Raw genomic sequence first — 20,086 nt, 5'->3', positions numbered from 1 at the left:
AAGGAGATCAGCTTTATAAATTTTCTGCCTGTGCATTTTTCTTTTGCATTCACAAATGATTATTTCAGTTCCAGTTTCTCAAATGATTTCACTAGCAGAATAAGAACCAACTCTCAAGTGTAGTTGAGTTGCCACTGTGTCAAGAAGCCAATGGATGTCACTTTATCAAGCCCATTTAATGCAATGAAAGGAACATTTGTACTATCTGATTACTCCAAAGAATTCAAGTACTGCCACAATAACAGCATATTACAGACTTGTTACATGGAAGACTAAAAGGCACACATTTTAAGTGTCCAGCAGAGTGAAAACCACCCCCAAACCATGTGATGTCAGAGGAATTGCCAATGCCTTATATTCCTGCAATTGGAAGAAATTTGAACAGTGAGATTCTCGTGAAGTTGAACATACCTCAAGCTGCAGAGAAACACAAAACCCATTTGATGGTTCTTGCCAACCTGACCTCAAACACGAGGATTGCATAACTGTTTGGCAAGCAAGATAAGTCAGTCAAAAATCCTTTAAAAATCCCTTTCCCCAGGAAAAAGTATCCCAAGTCCAATTTCCAGTCTTTTACAGGATATTGGGAAAGGCAGAGAAGCATGGATATTATTGTACGTGAGAAACTTCTTTGTAGCTCCTAAAGGCACTCTAGTGGGAGTTTGAAAAGTGGGATTTATATTGTATCAATAAGGCACAAGGTACATGCCTCCATTTACCCCTCTCCATGAAGTTTAGGGAAACCAAGATAACTCAGTGTTTGATGCTGGGCCTCTAGCCCTTCAAAGCACCCCAAGGATGTTTCAGTGTTAATTATAGGTATCTGAAGGGTACTTTCATTTTTTCATGGAATTGAGCTTTAAATGAGAAGATGGAGTAGGCTTGGATAAATATTTATGCTGTGCACTAGCATATGGTGTTGTTCAAGCAGATGCAAATCAGTCTTAGAATTCGTATCTTATACCAACATGTTACTAATTGTAGAAAAGCATAAATTACACAAGTCACCATCTGTTTTCAATTACAGCATGAAAACACTGAGGCAGGTTGGGATTTTCCTTTAGCTCTGTTATCAGCTTGCTGCCGAATTCGATAATTACATTAGAGTGAGTTGAGAATGGATGTATTTGGTAATGTGAGCACTCAGAAAAAGTTGCTGACAAACTGCTTTCATAGCTTGTCCATAAATAGAGAAGCAGCAGAGCTAAACATACATAGTACTACCCACAATGAATGCCACTGCTGTAGGGCTTGAATGTAAATGTATATATAAGTTTCAAACACATCTCTGTAAGTGCTTCATTTTCTGATAGTATTTAATTATAAATATAAAAGTGCATTCTCCTCCACAGAAATGTGGAACCTGTATTCAAGCATCTGTGACTTTAGAAAAATCTAATTTTAAAAACATCTAATTTTGTCTGGTTTTGCAAAACTAAAGACAATTCAAAGATTTTTTTCACTGTCTTTCACTTTATGCAGCAGTAACCAGGACCTCGGTTTTTATCTGCAATTGTTCATCATGGAGATTGGAGAGTGAACCAAGTAGGGTAGCATTAGCCCCAAACATCATTGAGATCATGCTTGAGAAGAGTGGTTGTTACATTACAGAATCAAGGAATGGGTCATGTTGGAAGGGCCCACAGGGGGTCATCTGGTCCAGCCTCCCAACTTGAGCAGGGTCATCCTAGAGCACACTGCACAGGACCAGGCCCATCCTGTAAGGGGGATTCCACAGCCTCCCTGGTCAATCTGTTCCAGTGCATGATCACTGCACAGTAAAGAAATCCTTCCTTGTGTTCAAGTGGAGCTTCCTGTGCTTCAGATTTTGCACATTGCCTCTTGTCCTATTGCTTGGAACCACTGACAAGAGCCTGACCTATCCTCGTGGTACCCTCTGTTCAGTTAGACATTAATGAGGTTCTCTTTCAGTCATCTCTTCTTGAGGGTTAACAGGCCCAGCTCCCTCAGCCTTTCACTGTAAGAGAGATTCTTCAGACCCTTGACTGACTCTGTAGCCCTCCACTAGACCCACTGCAGTTTTTCCATGTCTCTTGTACTGAGGAGCTCAGAACTGGGCACAGCACTCCAGATGTGCCTCACTAGAGCAGAGTAGAGAGGCAATGCTTTTCCTAATGCACCCCAGGATACCATTGGCCTTCTTGGCCACAAGGGCACTGGTGGCTCATGGATAGTTTGTGGTCCACCAGGATCCCCAGGTCCTTCCCTGCAGAGCTGCTTTCCAGCAGGTTGGTCCCACCCTGTAATGGTACCTCCCCAGGTACAGGACCAGGACATTAGGATATGTTAAGAACATAGCAATGGTGAATAGTAATGTTGAACAGTTTGATGAACAGTTTGGATGACTTTTTCATTATTATTTATTTAATCCTTAGTGGAAATCTTTCTAAAATACTCAGAAGAAAGAACTAGTAAGGTTGTGCTAATCAGTAGCATAATGATTCAGCAGAAGTTGGAAGAGATAAATACTTGTGAATGTGAAAATAGTCAGGTCTGCCATCTTGGCTGGTTGTGCTTGACAACTTTTCAACATGTATAGCATTCACCGTGCTTTCCTGATCAGTGAATGAATCTGTGCCTGGGTGTCCCTGCTCTGTGTCTGCCTTTTCTTTGTCTGTGGTCATCATTTGCTCAAATAGTTTGCTGGTGACCTGTGGTGATGCCTCCCTCACTGTCCCTTCTGCTTTCCCTGTGTATATTTAATTAAACACAATGAGTCGTTCCCAAATTTTTAGAGTGAATATTTTTACCACTTCTACATAGTTGGACCAACCCTAAAACCATGTTACTCTTACTATACTGGGATTAATGCATTAAAATTATCACAGTAACATGGTTCTGTGAGGACTGTCTTGCACGCATCTCCTCTTGCCTGGGAGTTTTGTGAATTCAGACCTCTCACCAAAATAGAGGCTTCTCTAACTAAAGAAAAACGTGGTTTTGAGAGCTGCATTGTGTGTCACTGCCAGAACTTTGTTTAGTTGCCAGAAGGAGACAAGGTTTGGCAAATTTCTCCTTTGCTTTCATTACAGGCTACTGCAACTGCAACAACAGTCTTTATGACTTTGACCATCATTTGCATTAACACAGTGTCTTTAGGTTGACTGAAATAATGAAAGTTTTTTTCCTCAGTATTGGGAATCCCGGTGCAGGATTGGATATCCCTCTTCTGCCCCTTTAGTGCACAAAGCTACTCTGTCCATTTTGTTTCTCCTCTGTGTTAAGCCCTGTTATTGTTGAACCTCTGTGTCGGGAGACTCTTAGAGACACTGTTCCACTGGGCTGCTGGTGAACCTGTCCCATGGTGGCCACAAGGAAGTCACGGTTTGGATTTGGATTCTCCTCTTTTTCCTGTCACAAACCCTCTGTGCAACACTGACCATTTCCTGCCAGAATTCTTGTTAAGTGGTTTGAGATGGAAAATGCCAGAAAATCGGACATATTCTCAAACGTAACCAAAACTTTTGATGACTAGATACATTTTGGCCCCTGTACAGGTAAGCTTGCTTAAGTTTCTTTGTTTCCTTTTGGTAGCAAAGTTACAGCTCCCCAGGTTTCAAACATCAGTTTGTACAGCTCTCTTCTTTCTAAGCCATCTTTCTCTTCCTCCTGAAATTTGTGTTTTTATTAACTACAGATACTTTCTTTGTGACATCCCACCCTGCCACCCCTGCCTAGGTTGTAAGTACTCTGCAGATGCATACTTTCTATTTCCAATGCTACCATATGCCAGCCCCTGCTGATCTTTACAAAAACTCTCTTGTTTTTCTCCATTTTTCACTAATAAATCATTAGACTCCTAATTGTGAAATTTTAGTTCTTTTAAAGCCACGATAAAGCTCCTTTTATCTTCTGACATGCCATTTAACATTCCTACTTTTTTTGGTGGATCTCTATTTTTTTCTGCTTGTGTCCTTGGTTTGCCTTGCTTCTTTGCCCACAGAGCTGTATAAGTTTATTTTGAAGAAATCTTTTCTGAGGCTGCAGAACTTCTGAAGCTGTTTTGGAAGGTTAAGTGAACCCAGCCTTGTGCACAAGCCTCAGAGTTCACAGCCACCACTAGGTACTGGGGTCTGGGACTGTGCTTGCTTCAGTGCATCATGAGCCTCTGTTCTTCTGAGCCAGTGGATATAAAATTGACTTAAAAAAATCAGCCACCTTTATCTTGTACTAGAGACCAGGTGCGTGCTGTGACTATGCAGTTCTATGATAAAGAAATCAAAACCTGGCATGTGAAAAGTCACATGCTGAGGTATGAAGGGAAGGACCCCCTCCCATGCAGTTGGGAACAGTGACGCAAACATCACGCCAGCAGGATGTGAACTGCAAACTGCACACACAAAAGAAAACAGAAGAAATTATTTTTCTGATTGTCAGACCTGGTTTTGAGCAGCAAGATCCATGTTACTCACTATAGAGAAAGGAATTAAGACAGTATGAATTCCCAGGTGAAATATAAAAATAATTAGTTCAACTTCTTGGGTCTAAATTTCACCTTTAGCATCTTCCTCCCCCCCCCCCCCCCCACCCCGCCAAACTTACAGGACACAGGTTTAACAAGGTTTTACTTGCTTATCCCAGACCCAAATTTTGGCCTGCAGAACAGTATTAGGTTTCCAGTACCTCTGTGTGATTTTTCCTAAAGACTTCTAACAGAGAGAGTTTTACTGGGCAATAAAATAACTTTTTTTTCTCTTTACAACAACTGAAACCTTATGTGAGTACAGCAAGTTTCATAGTATCTCAGAGCTCTTTTTTCTGCATTCACAGCAGTGTAGGTGACATTAGAATTGAACTTGTTTGTAGGCCAGTCACCTAAAATGCTGTTGGGCGACAAGTGGCCCACTCTACTTAGGTCTGTATGTTGGCTCCTTCTCATCAACAGGAAATACAAATGTAAAAAAAAAATTCTGCAGCTTAATTGTTGGACATCAGTGGATTTTCTAAATTTAGTCACAATAATTTAATAAATGATAGTTCTAAAAATTCTTTTCAAGTAAGCGGTGTTTTATGACAGGATAACCCAAATATCTGAACACCCCGCCTTTATGAAAGTGTTTTCTTGAGTTTTCCCTGGAGTCTCACAGCTGTAACCATTCAGAAAGAGAGACAGCAGCACTGTAAAGCAGGGCTGTGCTTGTGTTTTGATATAACTTCCAAGTTCCTGAGTGGTCTATAGGCCATTGAATGGCAAGATCTAGCGCCTGACGAACAGCTGGGATCTCACCCATGCTCGAGCAGTCCCAGGCTATTGCAGGTCACTCCCAGGTAGTTCAGGCTCTCTAAAGAAAATGCTGTCATCTGAAAAACTGATCTTCAGGATGCCTGAAATCTTGAAAAGGTGTCTGTAAAAAAGACATAATATTAGAGGCCACTACAGCAAAAACCTGTCATTTTGGACTACTTTTACTCTCAACTGTGGATGAAAAGCATTTTATATTACTTGGTGTAGTTGCAATACTCGCTTCATGTGATGCCTTGGGGAGTTCCTCAGATGCTGTTGGTTTTACAAGTCCATGGCTATCTCAGCTCTCTGCCCTGAGCACTCCAAGGATGCTGCTGCTCCCCAGCTGCTGCTCTACAGACTCTTGCCTGCACTTCTCCGTCTCTTCGTCTCTTGTTGCTGCTCAAAACACAAAGTGGCTTCCTTTCATGGTATAAGCCAATGATTTGGGAAGCATGTTGCATTAAAGCCAAGGCTCTGTTTAGCTAGCCAAACACATGGAAAAACAATTGCACTTTTGTCTGTGCAAACAGAGAGCAGCTGTTTGTCTCAAACAGCGCAGACTGTTCCTGCTCATGACACACTGGATATGGAGGGTGCTGAGGGTGCCTTGCCTGAGTCCTGTAATTCCCTTGCTTGCACTTAGTGACTGTTTTTAACCAATATGGGACTTAAATGAACTGCAGTTCAGCATAATTATATTTGACCATGTAGGTAAACCGATACATAGTTTTAAAGTTCTTTATTCATTATGTGTGGTTTGGTTTTAGCAAATGCAGTTAGTTACAGATACACCAGAAAAAAAAGACACCAAAAGGTCAACCCAAGCATTAAAAGGCATTATTTCTGAGCTCAGACTCTGTGTTCTTCTGACACTGATGTAGTATTTTACCCAGAGCCATCTTTAGCCGTTCGAGTTATTTAACATTTTCAGAACTGTTTTGTGGTAGGTATCAAATTGCACCATACGATAAAAATGCTTATAAAGTTAGACATGCAGTCACTGGTTTGCTTTCCTGATGTGGCCCAGCCTGGCTCAGCTTTACCTGTGGGTATTTCTCCCTGGGACTCACATTAAGTCAGTGATTTTACACACCAATTCCCAATTAGGGCCATGGAAAGCAGTGACCTATATATTTCCCTACTCCATATTTATGGATGGTTTGTGTTTCAGGGTGTTAGGTTCTTATGTAATTACTCTGCAGATATGTACAGATAGCATTAATTTATGTTTGTGAATAATTCCTGTTCTCAGTGTTGGTGTTTGCCTGACCACTCAAGTCAATCTGTCAGTGAAACTCCACTGCTTGCAGAGCTGAGATTTGTGCAGCCCAAAAGACTCGCCCTCCAAAGCAAGGGTTGTCCTCATGGGCTCTTAGGTCAGCTCTTCCTCCTTTAATTTGTCCACTCTGTTTGTGGAGTTTGCTCAGCAATGGTTTAATTCTCTTGCTGGTGAAGAAAAACGGACTTGAATTCCCACAGATTCCCATCATTTGGGAGGGAGGAAGGGAGGGAGAGACTATCTGAACCAATGATGAAGCCCTTGAGAATCTTTGACTTTTTATATTATGTGACTTACTATATTATGTTATAAAAAGATATTACTTCATTTTTTTTTAAATTATAGATTATGTTGTTTAAATCCTGTTGTTTTTTTTTTTTCTTCAGTTGGAGACCATTTTGTTTGGAATACTATAAAATATCCAGCCTCTTTTTTAAAAATTCAAGAAGTATATAATATGTATGTAATGAAAATGTGTAATGAAAAACCATCCACACCATTCTGCAGTCACAGACCAAGATGGAGCACAAGAATTACAAACTTATATTTTAATTCTGTCAATGGAGTTCATTTTCTCTGCTATGACTTGTACTGTGCTCTGCTGGTACCCAGTTTCTAGCCCCCTGATGGAACAGTGGGCCAGTTTCACACTGATGTAAAGAATGAACAAGAAACATATCCCTCAAGAGACAAATTTTTTATGCAAAGCCTGGATACTTGCCTACTCCCACACCACCCACTCAACATCCAATTACACTTTCACTAGAGATATTTACAGAACTGAACACACATCTGCAATTTATTCAGTTCCATCCAGTAACCTCAGTTATGGAGGAAAGGCCATGGTATGATTTTTTAACCTTCCGGCAACATGCAATTGGTTGTGAATTGTGAGGTTCCAGTTTTACTTTACTAATCCTATCAAGATTGCATGAACTCTTTAAAAAAAATAACCCAAAGATAAAAATCTAACTGGAAACATAAATTTTAGGACCTCTGATTTTCATCTCTTTTCTTATTGCATTGTGACAGTGTAAAGCTTAGCAGAATGAGAGCAAAAAATTCAGTGCTGCCTGTGTTTGCTTTTATGTAGAAGTTAGTCTTAGGTCTTAGACATTCAACATCTCTGTAGCCTGGGCTCTTTGCTGAGCATGGGGACTCTTTTGCTTTATGGCTATAGGTGACCTATTAAAATAAGAAATCCTGTCTCAGCATAAATGCAGGCTGCATGTGTAAGTGAGTTAAAGAAGATGAGCTCTGCGTTCTCTGTCCTCCACTTTGGTTCTCCTGCCTCGGATTTCTCTGCACTTGTTCTTGGTACCATAACATCCATCTTGCCATTGATTTTACTGGGACTTTAAGTTATCTGAAAACTCAAGGCTGCAGTTTATTGGTGTAAGTGTAAGCTCTGCCAGGAAGGTTGATCCTATCTTAACCTCCTTTTCATCTCTCTTTCTTTGCCTCCAAGCAGATATGTATCTATTGCCTCCTTCCTCCATCTATGTCAGACACTTCAAGGAACTTACTTTGCCTGGAGACAAGTCTTTTCATTTATTTATTTTTGCTGGCACGGGATGAAAAGGATGAAAAGGAGCGGTGCCTGGCTTTGGTGTGCTGCTCCCGGAGCTAGCACAAAGGGACAGGAGCACCAAGTCCTGCTATGGACCTTCCTCCCCTTTGAAAGGGGTTTCATATCTGGATCCACAGACTCCTTGGCAATTCAGGTTGAGTGTATCCCTTTCTGTGAGCAAAAGAGTTATGTGGTCCCTAATCAGATTACTGATCCAGCTTTTAATAAGCAAACACTTTTTTCCACGTTTCTTTTAAAAGTAAAATTATCTTTTTACACCCTAAAGGGAAACCTCATTGTCACTATGGGTGTTGTCACTCAGGGTTTTGTATACAAACCCATGATGTGGTATGTGAGGTAGAAGGTGATGTGGTAATTGGGAAGATTTATTCAAGAGATCTAACAACTGGCAAGGCAAACCTTTGTGGTTATGCACTTGTAAATAGCTTCTTTCTGGCTGGTAACAGCAATGAAAGTACAAATGGTGGAATTTTTTGTTCTTTTGTGACAAAGTAACAACCTTAAATGGAAGTGTTTACTTTCACTCATTTCTCAACTCCTTCAAATTTCATATTTAAATTAGATTTTAAAAAAATGACACCTTGATTTCCATCTGTTTGCTTGGAGGGCAGTGGTGCTTGAGAGGCAGGAGTGGGAGGAATGGTTCCTGCAGATGAGCAAGGGGTGTGCAAGGGGGAAAGAATCCCATTGGAAAGATACCTCTTCTTTTGAAATGTTGGAAGTTTGGATGTCTTCTTTGTTGCAGAAAGCTGGAAAGCTGTGTTTCAGATGTTACATTCTTGTAGCACCTAAGCCTTGCCCAAATTTTGCTGAAATCTGTCAGCAAGACAAGAAAAGCCAAAGCAGCTGTATTGACTCTTGAAACAAGCACTGGTAAAGGCTTATTTTCTTCTCTTTTTTTCGCTTTGCTTTTTCCTTCTCAGTTTTAGGAGTTTAGTAGCCTTCCCAGGTGAGAGCTGTGGCCATACCACAGGAATCAATGAGTAAATTCTCAATTTTGGAACTGGCCTAGAGCTTTCAAAAGTATCCAAAGTATGAAAAGTTTGATTTGTTTGGTATCCTGCTGATGACATCTCCAGGGCACTGACAATTGCAAAATGTTAACCCTTCAGCCCTGATTTCATAGGTGCCCATAAGGAAGGGTTCTTATTGACAGCTTGGCCTGATATTTAATAGAAATCAGGATCTTGTGGGTCTTTCATGCACATAAAAAACAGATGGGTTTGCTAACCACATGTGGAGGACTTTCCTCTGGAAGATCACAGTGAATTTCAGAATACTGTAAGGAAACAATTATAACTTTGAGCTACTCAAACCTCTTCCTCAAGCTGATCCTTGTCCCTGCTGGATTAGTAGGACATGAAAAAAGCATTTATTTATAATTATTGAGGGTATCTGTATAACAGAAATGCAAGCAGACTGTCTCTGTAATGTATTTAATTTTAATTCTCATTAGCAAGAAGAAAAGCAAAAATATTACCATTGGGATATACTCTTCTTTTTGAAATAGTTATATTGTCAATTCTGGTATGAATTCTACTCTATAAAATAGTCAAAATACACTTTTGTTTGAACACTGTCTCCAGCATTTTTTACTATTTTCCTTCATACAGTTGCCATGTGTGCAGTAATATTCACACCTTCAGTGGAAATTAACTGGTAGCAGCATTTTCAACATCTCTTTATGCTGTTAATTGCAGATGCCAGAGCTGCTATCATACCCAAACAGCCCATCAAACTTTTTTGTTTCAGACCTTGTTGCTGTTGAAGGAGAAAACTTGTACTGGCATAAACTTTGTGCTTTGCTGCTTTAGACCCTGAATATTCCCATTTCTGCCTAGATAATGGGGTATAGTATCAGTACTGCTGAAAAACAGTGTTTTTGCCACAATCTTTACTGTGTCATTGCATAATCTAGCTTTGAATTTGAGAATTTCATGCCTACATTATATTTGGTAACATTGATTGCTTTGATTCCTATTTGATCTGCAATTTTAGTAGCATTTGTACTTTCTTTAAGAGTAGATAGCAAACAAATGAAACACCAAAAAAAAATCCAGTAAAATCCCACAGTCAATCAAACAAACAAACAAAAAAAAAAGCAGAGTGGATTCCAGACATTGATACTGGCACTGAAATGTAAATTATAAATCCTTTGAGAATTAGCACCTCAGCCCCCCAGCTGCTGGAGTGGGGCACACGCATTTACTGCTGTGGAACAGGCAGTCCCCCATCATCCCCAGCCACTCTGCCTCTTCATCCCCAGCCACTTCTATTCCTCTTCATCTGGACAGGTTTTTAAAAAAATTATCTCAAATTAAGGTAGCCATCTAATCATGTTCCTATCCTAGTGTTTTGAGATATTTTATCTGTTGACTGTGCATGGCTGTTACTTGCTGTGGATAAGAGAAGAACAGTTGGACTCCTGTGTCTATAAATTTAAATGTCATTTTAGGGTTGTCCCAAACAACAATGATCACTTAAGTACAAGTCTGTAGTAGGAATTCCCAGCTCTTCATAAACTTTCACAACACCCTTCTAAAAAGTGTGCCCAGAAAAAGAAAGAATATTTTAAAAGGATTTTTAAATATATTAGGTTCAAAAAAGTCCAGCAAGCAAGGCTTGGCTCCACAGGGAGAGCTAAACTAACTAAAGCCTACAGTGCAAACAGCACCTGAATATCCAAGGATCTAGGCTGGCTGCCTGTCCTCTTATTTCTTAATTCCTGTAGCATTTATAAATATGAAGGTCATCCTGAGGCAGAACTAACAAAGAATTAGTGACAGGTATGCAGTGTTTTTATTTAATGATTGGCTTTAAGGTACTTGCGCAATTCCACACCCATGCCTGCAGCCAGTCCCTGACATTCCTCAGAAGGATCCCACAGTCACCCTCATCTCAGCTCCCGATCAACACCAGCTCAGCTGTCCAGCCCTGGTGCAGGGAGGGAAGGGGCTTTGGTTTGGCCAGCAGGCAGTTGTCCCAGCAGGAAAATCAAGGGGTGTGGATGTGCATCTGCAGGGCAGCTTGGCAAGACTGAGGAGGGGCAGGCAGCCAAAGATTGCTGTGGAGGAAAGAGCAATTACCAGTGAGGGGGAGGAAGGATTGTGCAGTTCCAAGTACAGCACAATCCTGATTTTGACCAGTAAATGTTACGGTAAAACAAATTATTCTTGCCTCTTCTTGCCATCTTCAGTCCAATGATAAATGGCATGATCAATCTTTGCTAACTTCTTCAAACTACAGGTTCTCAGATCCTTTTTGTTCAAATGTAAGCCCAAACTTGAAGTTTATCTTTTTATGGAGACACCTGGATTTGGTTAAACCTTCTGTATGCACCATGGAAAACCCACAGAAAGACAGAGGTGCCTTTTCTGCTTTCATGAGCTGCTCTTTCCAATGGTGGGAAATTGAAATACTCAACAATAAATGCTTATTGCTGTAATACTTAAGTATTTGAAATCAGTTAAGGGAGGGTTTTTTTTTTTTTTGTTTTTTTTTAATTTGAGTGTTGCTTTATTTAACTATTATTAGTTCTGTGGTTTTTAGATCACCACATCCTGACCAACAAAATGGTCGGAATTTATTCTGGGCTGTGTCATTTCTTGAAGTCTAAGGGATGAAAAGGGATGGTTATCTCTTGTGAAGCTCCTTGGAGAGCAATGAGGAAATGAGCAATAAAAGGTTCTTTGAGGCTCTTTTAAATGTAGTTTATCATCTATTATAGTTACTGATGTGTGGAAACCAACAGAAATATTTTGCATGTTTGTAGTTACAAAGCCCTTAACAGCTGCAGCTATGAGCTGAGCACTCACAGCTTTTTGAAATGTGTTTTTATAAATGTAACATTAAATCACTGTGTTTTTGTAAACCACTCTCCTTAAGAGAATTTCTGAGATAATAATATATGGCTTGACATATTCAGTCAGGGCTGCTGAGTGGGTGCTCTTTTGCTCTTGCTTGTTTTCTAATTTCAGTAGAACAATGCACAATATGAGCATTTTTGGGGCAGGATTAATGATGACTAAAATGCAAAAAGCAGCAGTGCATTTCATTTTCCCTTGCTGGATGCAGTGCTGAATGGGAAATCATGGTGGGGAAAAGAAAACTGAGTGAGTTGAGGGCAGTCAGCATAACAAAGGGATCAGAACTGTGCAAACCTCTTTCACCAGGATTGGAGGACACATTTCTTCATCCCTGAGGGAGCCAGGCCTGAAATTTGCAGAGATTCAGCCCTCAGGAGCACTGGTCAGGCAATTACTATGGAGAGCTTTCTACCCCCAGGGCAATTGGTTCTTTATTACCATCTCCTGTTCCTCATGGGTCTTCTCCTGCAGTTTTAGAATGGGACTGTGCTCTTCTGTGTTTCCCCTCTGCATTTCTCTTCTTATCTGGCCTGGGTGGACTTCTTGCATCTAATCCTCTCCACTGAGAATGATGAAACTAATAAGCCATGTGGATTCACTGCAAGGGAGGGCACAAAGGGAGCTGGTTAATCGTACTGCCAAGGGCATATGATAAAAGAAACACATTGAGAATGCTGACGTGTCAGCTCTTGTCTTCCACAAGAAATTCACTCTTTGGCATCCAGACTGCTTTCACATTGTGCCTGTACCACCTGCATTCACACCATTGCAGCTCTGGTGTGGGTGACTGGCTGCTCTGAAAGTCTGTTCCTCTGAACACAGGGGTGTTCCCCACAGGGCCTGAATGCCCTTACCATGATGCAGCATGCATATTTATCCATTGCATGTGTGAACCTGGCCAAGTCCCATGCATTGGGATTCCAGTAACTCAAGAAGTCTGAGAATATGCAACAGTAAAACAAAGATCAGCCATTCAACTTCCAAAAATTGCTTTAAGCCAGAAGAGACAATGTTGTTTCTTCAGGTCTGTTTTAAATCAGCCCAAATATTATTATAGAGCCAGAGCTATCGTTCAGTAAAACTTGATACAATCTTGGAAAGCCATAGAAAGTATTAGGAAATACCACTGGAAGTTGAGACCTACAGATACTGCAATAATCTGCATTTTAAAATAAATAGACATGCCAGTTAAATACTAATTGGACACACTGCAGAGGATGATGTGTTACCTTTACAAAAATCCTTAACATTTAGAAGGCTTTGTCTGCATGCAAAAACGGAACCATTTTCCCAATGCTACTTGCAGCTGAAATATTCATATATAGGAAAGATTACTGCTATGGGAGTTTACTCAGTTGTATCACTGAAAGCCATACTTCGGTAATCATTTAGGTTACCAGTAAGATACTTCCAGGATTTTCAGCTCTGCAAAGGAGTTCTGGGGGTATTCTGACGATAAGGAGTAAAGTCCAAGAATCTACCATCCCATCAGGGGCTGCTGCTGCCACTCTTCCTATGCAGAGGCTCTAAGTAGCAGGGATTAAAGTAATCAGTGACATTTTTTAGGAAACATTACATTTTTGGATTGGGTTTGCTTCCTCTATAATTTTTCTTAAATTGATACCTTCATTCTGTCCATTTTGCAGAAATACAAATTGAGTTTCACCACACATTTTACTTGAGAGGGAAGTTAGTTGGCACTTAACAAAAGTTAAGTGACTTGACATGTGAGAAAATCTGCTTTGGAGCTAGCATTGGAGGACACCAGAGCTGCTTCCCACATCCATTTCTGTCTTATGCTTCTGCCTAAATAGGAAAAGTGAAAAATCATAGACTGATAAAATTGTTACTGCTGAAAAAGACTGGTAGGTCTAATTAGCATCAAATCCACCCATTTACCTGACACTGCCGTGTTCACCACTAAACCACGTTCCCAGCTGTCACATCCACACAGCTTTTTTAACACTTGCAAGGATGGTGGTTCCATGACTTCCCTGGGCAACCTGTTCCAATGTCTGACACCTGTTCCGTGAAATTTTTTTTTCTCATATCACAGAATCAAATAGGTTGGAAAAGACCTCTGAGGTCATCATATCAACTAGACCTGGCCCTAACCCTCCCCTGGTGCAACCTGAGGCTGTTTCCTCTTGCTCTGTCCCTTGTTACCTGGGAGAAGAGACCAACCCACCTGGCTCCAGCCTCTTTTCAGGGAGTTGTGGAGATTGATAAGGTGTGCCCTGAGCTTCCTTTTCTCCAAGCTAAACACCCCCAGCTCCCTCAGCTGCTCCTTATCAGACTTGTGCTCCAGACCCTTCCCCAGCTTCATTACCTTTCTCTGGACACTCCAGCCCCTCCATGTCCTTCTTGTTGTGAGAGACCCAGAACTGGACACAGGATTTGAGGTGCAGCCTCACCAGTGCTGAGTACGGGGGACAATCCTTCCCTGGTCCTGCTGCCCACAGTGTTTCTGATCCAGGCCAGGATGCCATTGGCCTTCTTGGCCACCTGGGCACACACTGGTTCATGTTCAGTCACTGTCACCAGCACCCCCAGCTCGTTTTCCACGGGCAGCTTTCCAGCCACTGTTACCCAGCCTGTAGGACTGCATGGGGTTGTAGTGACCTGAGTGCAGGACCCAGGCCTCATTGAACCTTATAAAACTGACCCCAACCCATTGATCCAGTGTGTACATATAAAATAAAGCATGAAAATTTCTGGTGATGCTTGTTTCATAGCTTTCGTCTTACTGATGTACAGGTAAGATAGTCTTCTAGTAAATGTATGGCTTCCATTGAAACATCAGGACAATATTATTATTCACTTAGGCTTCATATTTTTATCAATGAAAAATACAAATCTAGACACTACACACATTTTTTTACTTTTCTACCAAACACTGTAACATTATGATTTGATACAGAAAAGTCTTAATGTCTTTTTCTTTTCCTGAATATTTTTAAAATGTTGATGTGACTTTTTCTCTGTTTAAGTGTTTAAAAGATGTACAGTGATGTTGGTCAGTATATTTCATTCAAGACTATTTTGCTTGAAAATGGCCTATGATCATACAAAACCTCCAATGTTTATATTTGTTACAGCTTTTACAAACAAAATACTAGCATATTTGAAATTAATTAATTAGCCATACTTGGTTGAAGGAAATTAAAACCAGTCATAAGGCAGTGACATTTTAGTCTGTCCTAGTACTGACTTAATCTTCCATGATATTATTTCTTAAAATTTGGATCCATTTGGTTCCTGTTATACCATTGGAAGTTTTGGCACTGAATCTAGTGAAGTCGTCATCCAGACCTTGACCTGAGTCTGGAAATATGGTGCATATTTTTACTGTGATTACTAAGAGCTGAATAAAATTATTTCTAAGAAAGCATTTAAGACAAACTAAGGACAACAGGCTGCAGTAGCCGGAGCTGTCTTCATAGTATCATAGAATGGATTGGATTGGAAGGGACCTTAAAGATCATCTTGTTTCCACCCCTCTGCTGTCAACAGGGACACCTTTCACTAGGCCAGATTGCTCAAAGCTCCATCCATCCTGACCTTAAACAGTTCCAGGGATGGGGCATCCACAGCTTCTCTGAACAGCCTGTGCCAGTGCCTCACCACACTCATAGTAAAGCATTTCTTCCTAATATCTAATCCAAACCAACTCTATTCCAGCTTAAAGCCTTTCCCCCTTGATCTGTCACTCCAGGCTCTTGTGAAAACAGTCCCTCTCCATCTTGCTTGTAGGCTTCTTTTAGGCACTGGAAGACCACAATAAGGTCACCCAGAAATCTTCTCTTTTTCAGGCTGAACAAACCAAATTCCCTTGGCCTTAGTTCCTTACAGAAGAAATGCTCCATCCTTCTAATCATCTTTGTGGCCTCCTCTGGACTTGCTCCAACAGTTGTTGTCCTTCATGTGCTGGGGCCCCCTTAGCTGGATGTCCCATACTGTTTGCAGAACACCATTGATACCATAAAACATCACTGATATAAGAAAAAATCACATTGTTATAAGAAAAAATGATTGATATATGACCTCAAACCTTAAGGATTGGAAAGTTGAATTCCACCAATTTTGAAGTTGGTGTTTCAAAAAAAAAAAAAAAGGGAAAATTAACTTTTCAGATTGATTCTAAGAAATGTAGGTACTTTTAAGAGGAGCAAATGAGATGATGTGAAGAGCTTTGGAGGTTTTATCTGCATAGGAGTTGATCATACATTGTTGTACAAAGTTGATTGTTGTGTAATTAACCTAACACAACAAAGTCACAATAACTCATTTTGCTGCTTGTTTCTCCTCAGGTTTGCCAGTTTGTTGTGTCTGTCAACGGCCTCAATGTTCTCCATGTGGATTACAGGACAGTAAGCAACCTCATCCTGACCGGCCCTCGAACAATTGTGATGGAAGTGATGGAAGAAATGGAGGCCTGAGAAGGCAAAAACCTCTATTACTGGACATTTTTGTGACAAATAGCAACAGCCATGGAGTGGTGTGACATAAGGCAGCAGAATGTTGCTGTGTCTACACAGATGATTTTGCTTTTAGGGGAGGGGGCTCTCTTTCATTTAACAATAATAGCACTGGTGATTATGCTAAGATGTCAACAATAGATACCAGCATATTTTCACTGTGGACTTCTCTGTGCCCAACAGAGACACGATCAGGGCCTTTAGGTGGTCTGTCCAGCCATGGCTGCATTGGCCAGAATGGGTTCCAGACTAAGAGGCCATGGACCTCCAGTCCAGTCCAGTCCACTACTGGATCAAAGCACTTCAGGAGGTGAAAGAGCCAAGCTCTGTGGGGTCGGGATGTCACAGATGGTTTCATGAGATACTGACAGTGATAAACATTGTCCTGGTGTGACACCTTTGTCCCTGGAGCACATGCAGTCACAGTTACTCTCTCCTTGGCTGAGGGACAGCTGACTAAATACTTGTTGATTATAGTCAAACATAAACGAACTGCAAATGCATGAGAAAAGTGTCTGTGCTCTGTAGAGGATAGTCTGGTATGAATGTTTGGGCCTGACTGATTACTCGGGTTAGTCTACAAAGAAAAGGGAAAAACGTGTGGTACTTTTACAGAAACTGCTGTTGAAAATTGGTCTTTTGGTTTCAATGCCTGTGTGCTGGATTAGGTGCTTGAGTATAAAATATTGATTTTGAGGTTTTTTTCCATACCTGTAAAGGAGAGCTGCCTCAGTCTTACTGTTCATCACTTTTGAGAAATTTTGGACACCTTAATTCCCAGAAGAAGAATATTTGTGAGCTTGTAGTGGGAAATTCACAGTGTTAGCATAAGGAATGACACATCCAAATTCTCCAGTAGCAAAAGTACACTTCAAATTGAAGCAATGTACTTGAATGTACATTAAGTTTATCAGCACTTTCCAATCATCTGATGTTTTGCAAAGAACAAACTTCCCTCATGACCTGCATTTGACACTGTTACAGATAAAACATTGCATTTAACTGACTCTTATTGTTTTTCAAGCAGTAGGATTTTTTCATTGATGAATTAATGAAAGAAGTATTTTTTAAAACATAAAAATTCTGTATTCTGCAGAGTTAGGTGATGCTTCAACTTGATGTTAAGAAGACTGCATGGATTTTCTTTGATCTTTGAACTGAATGAATACATCCTGCTTCACAAAATTATAAATACATTTTGCAGACTTTCTCTGCTGTCTAAATTTTACAATTAAAGCTTGACTTTCTATATGCACAAATCATTCAATTATGGGGTGGGGAAAGTATTTTTCCTCAAATAATATTGAAACATGTTTTGTATTAAAAATTGTTCTCACTAAATAAATTGCTCTTTCAGTATGTTTTTCATTCATTGAAACACTTTTACTTCAGAGATACAGCAAGTCTTGAAACTCATATATTCTGCAGATTTGTAGGAAGAAGTCCTTGTGTTCTTTGTTTCTGGTTTTGTATATCTGTAGTTATATTTTCACCAAGAAAACTTCTCGTATTCCACTAATATGCAGCAGTGCAGGGAGATATAAAACTGCAGCTGCTTACTCAATACTAACCAGTCACAAGAGTGTTTGGAGGATTTGTTCAAATTGTCATTTGCTATGACAATTCTTAATCTCAGAATTATGGTCCACATATAAAAGCCACAGGTAGTCTAAAATAAATAGCTGGGCACATATAATGTTATATTCGATTGCAATGACAGTCCATAGTATCCACTCAGATCAGTTGGAAACAATCTTCTTGTTCCAGAAATGTTTCAGTATTCTATAAGTATTTTGAGTTTGTGAACCCAGGAATGTTTCTCCAAATATTTCTATTTAATTTATATATTTTTAAAATTTTCTCTTTTTTTCTTTTCTTTTTTTCCCCTGGATTATTTTAGTGTCTTAGCCCCTTTATAATATAAATTCTGCCTGTTAGACTAAGTTAAATATTACAATTGAAGGATTTTCTTAGCAAAATGCTAATTATTCTCTCTAATGCCATCATGGGTTCGTCTGTATTACATCTCTTGCCTTAGTTAATATTCTGCTAGAAGTTCTCTGTAGCTTACAGATAATTAAGAAACTGGGTCAGAATTTGGCTTAATAATGCATTACAGAGTGCACTTCAGACTGGAGCAAAAAGAGTGGCAATGGGGGCAGGGAGAAATCTGTGCGTTTCATTATGTTACAGATTGGAGATGGCATCTTGATTCACAAGATACATTAGTCTCTATCACAATTTGAGCACAGCTACTTGCCTTCTGTTTAACAGGGATTTCCATATTGTGATCTCAACTTGACTGACAATCCGGGATTTAATTAATTCTTTCCCTCTTCAATGTGACGAAGATATTCAAATTGTGTCTGCAATGAAATTTTGTATTTTGGAAAAAAAGGATGGAAAGTAAACAATTAAGCTATGAAATGTATACTTTCAATTAAACTGCAGTTTGTCTGCACACAGTGCTGCATATGCTCCGAGACATCCCACAGGAGTCAGTGTCAAACTCTCACGTGCTTCAGAGGGCACAGAATTTCAAATACAACAGAGCACCTTGCTTCCTGCAAAGTGCCAGGGGAAATGTAAGATTATTCACAGAAGTGAGGCATTTCAAGAGATGCATGAATATCACAGTGTAGAATGAAGCAAGAAACCAGAAACTTAAAAAAAAAACCAAACCCTGGCATCGTAAGTAATAGCTTCATTAAAAACACAGGCATTTTTGTAAGATTTACTCTCTTCTGTGATCTCAGTTTTGATTACTGTCGATCTTGCAAGATCCTCTAATAAATCTTTAAGCCTTAATCACTCAAATTAGTGCCATTCCTCTGTAAGTGTACATTTGCAAATAATTTATGGACATCTTCAAGTAACGTAATATTTAATTAAATTCAAGGAGCAGTTAAGCTAATTGGAGCATCAAATCAGTGCAATATTTATCATATTTTTTCCTGTTATATTTCCTACAAGATTCATTATTTTCATTATCTTTTTCAAGATCAAATACCATGTGTACGGTATTGAACACAACTGGTTCCACAGCTAGTCCCATGGAAGGCATTTCATTCCCACAATGATGCAATAATCCACTTTAGGTGTATCAGAACTTTATTGTCAGCATTTTTGGTCTGCGTACAAGCTGAAAAGAAAATTTTCACAATTAAAAAGACATTGTGTCATAACAGCTTCTGAAATACGAGTGGATGTGGCCTGCTCATGCCCTTACTAATGACTAGAGTGCTAGGGATCTGTCAAATGCTGTCCCAGAATTACTGGTTTAATGGTCTTGTTCCCTTAGCATGGTCTTGATCTCTGAGAAATTTGCCCCAGTGTAGTTCAAAGAATAACATGAGACCTGAATTTGGTGCCTCTTGGCCTTCAGGCCAAAGACAGTCTCTGTACTGACTTGATGTACTAATATAGACATAAACAGATGAGAATAGTCTGAGGATTAGGAATAAGCAGCGACTCCTTTCTTCTTCTGTGCTGACAGCTATAATGCATGGAGGTTTCCTATTTCTTATCAAATTATAGGGTAATGCTTTAATAATTTCAGACAATTCTAGGAATTAAATAGTAATTTTTAATGGGTTTTTTTTTAGGTAAGTATTGTAATTTTAG

General features: G+C 39.8%; 1 protein-coding gene across 1 annotated transcript in view; it reads left to right on the top strand.

The window, feature by feature from the left end:
• The window catches only part of DEPTOR (DEP domain containing MTOR interacting protein), a 75,506-nt gene extending 57,685 nt beyond the window's left edge, over positions 1–17,821 (top strand). The window contains exon 9 of the mRNA XM_056485026.1: positions 16,295–17,821. Coding sequence (XP_056341001.1) covers positions 16,295–16,423 — 129 coding nt within the window. The 3' untranslated portion in view covers positions 16,424–17,821. The remainder of the gene's footprint in view (positions 1–16,294) is intronic.
• The last annotated feature ends 2,265 nt before the right edge of the window (positions 17,822–20,086 follow it).

Source organism: Oenanthe melanoleuca, chromosome 2 (assembly GCF_029582105.1).
Source record: "Oenanthe melanoleuca isolate GR-GAL-2019-014 chromosome 2, OMel1.0, whole genome shotgun sequence".
NCBI lineage: Eukaryota > Metazoa > Chordata > Aves > Passeriformes > Muscicapidae > Oenanthe > Oenanthe melanoleuca.
The sequence above is the reverse complement of the archived record's forward strand: the minus strand, read 5'-3'. Positions and strand labels throughout refer to the sequence as shown.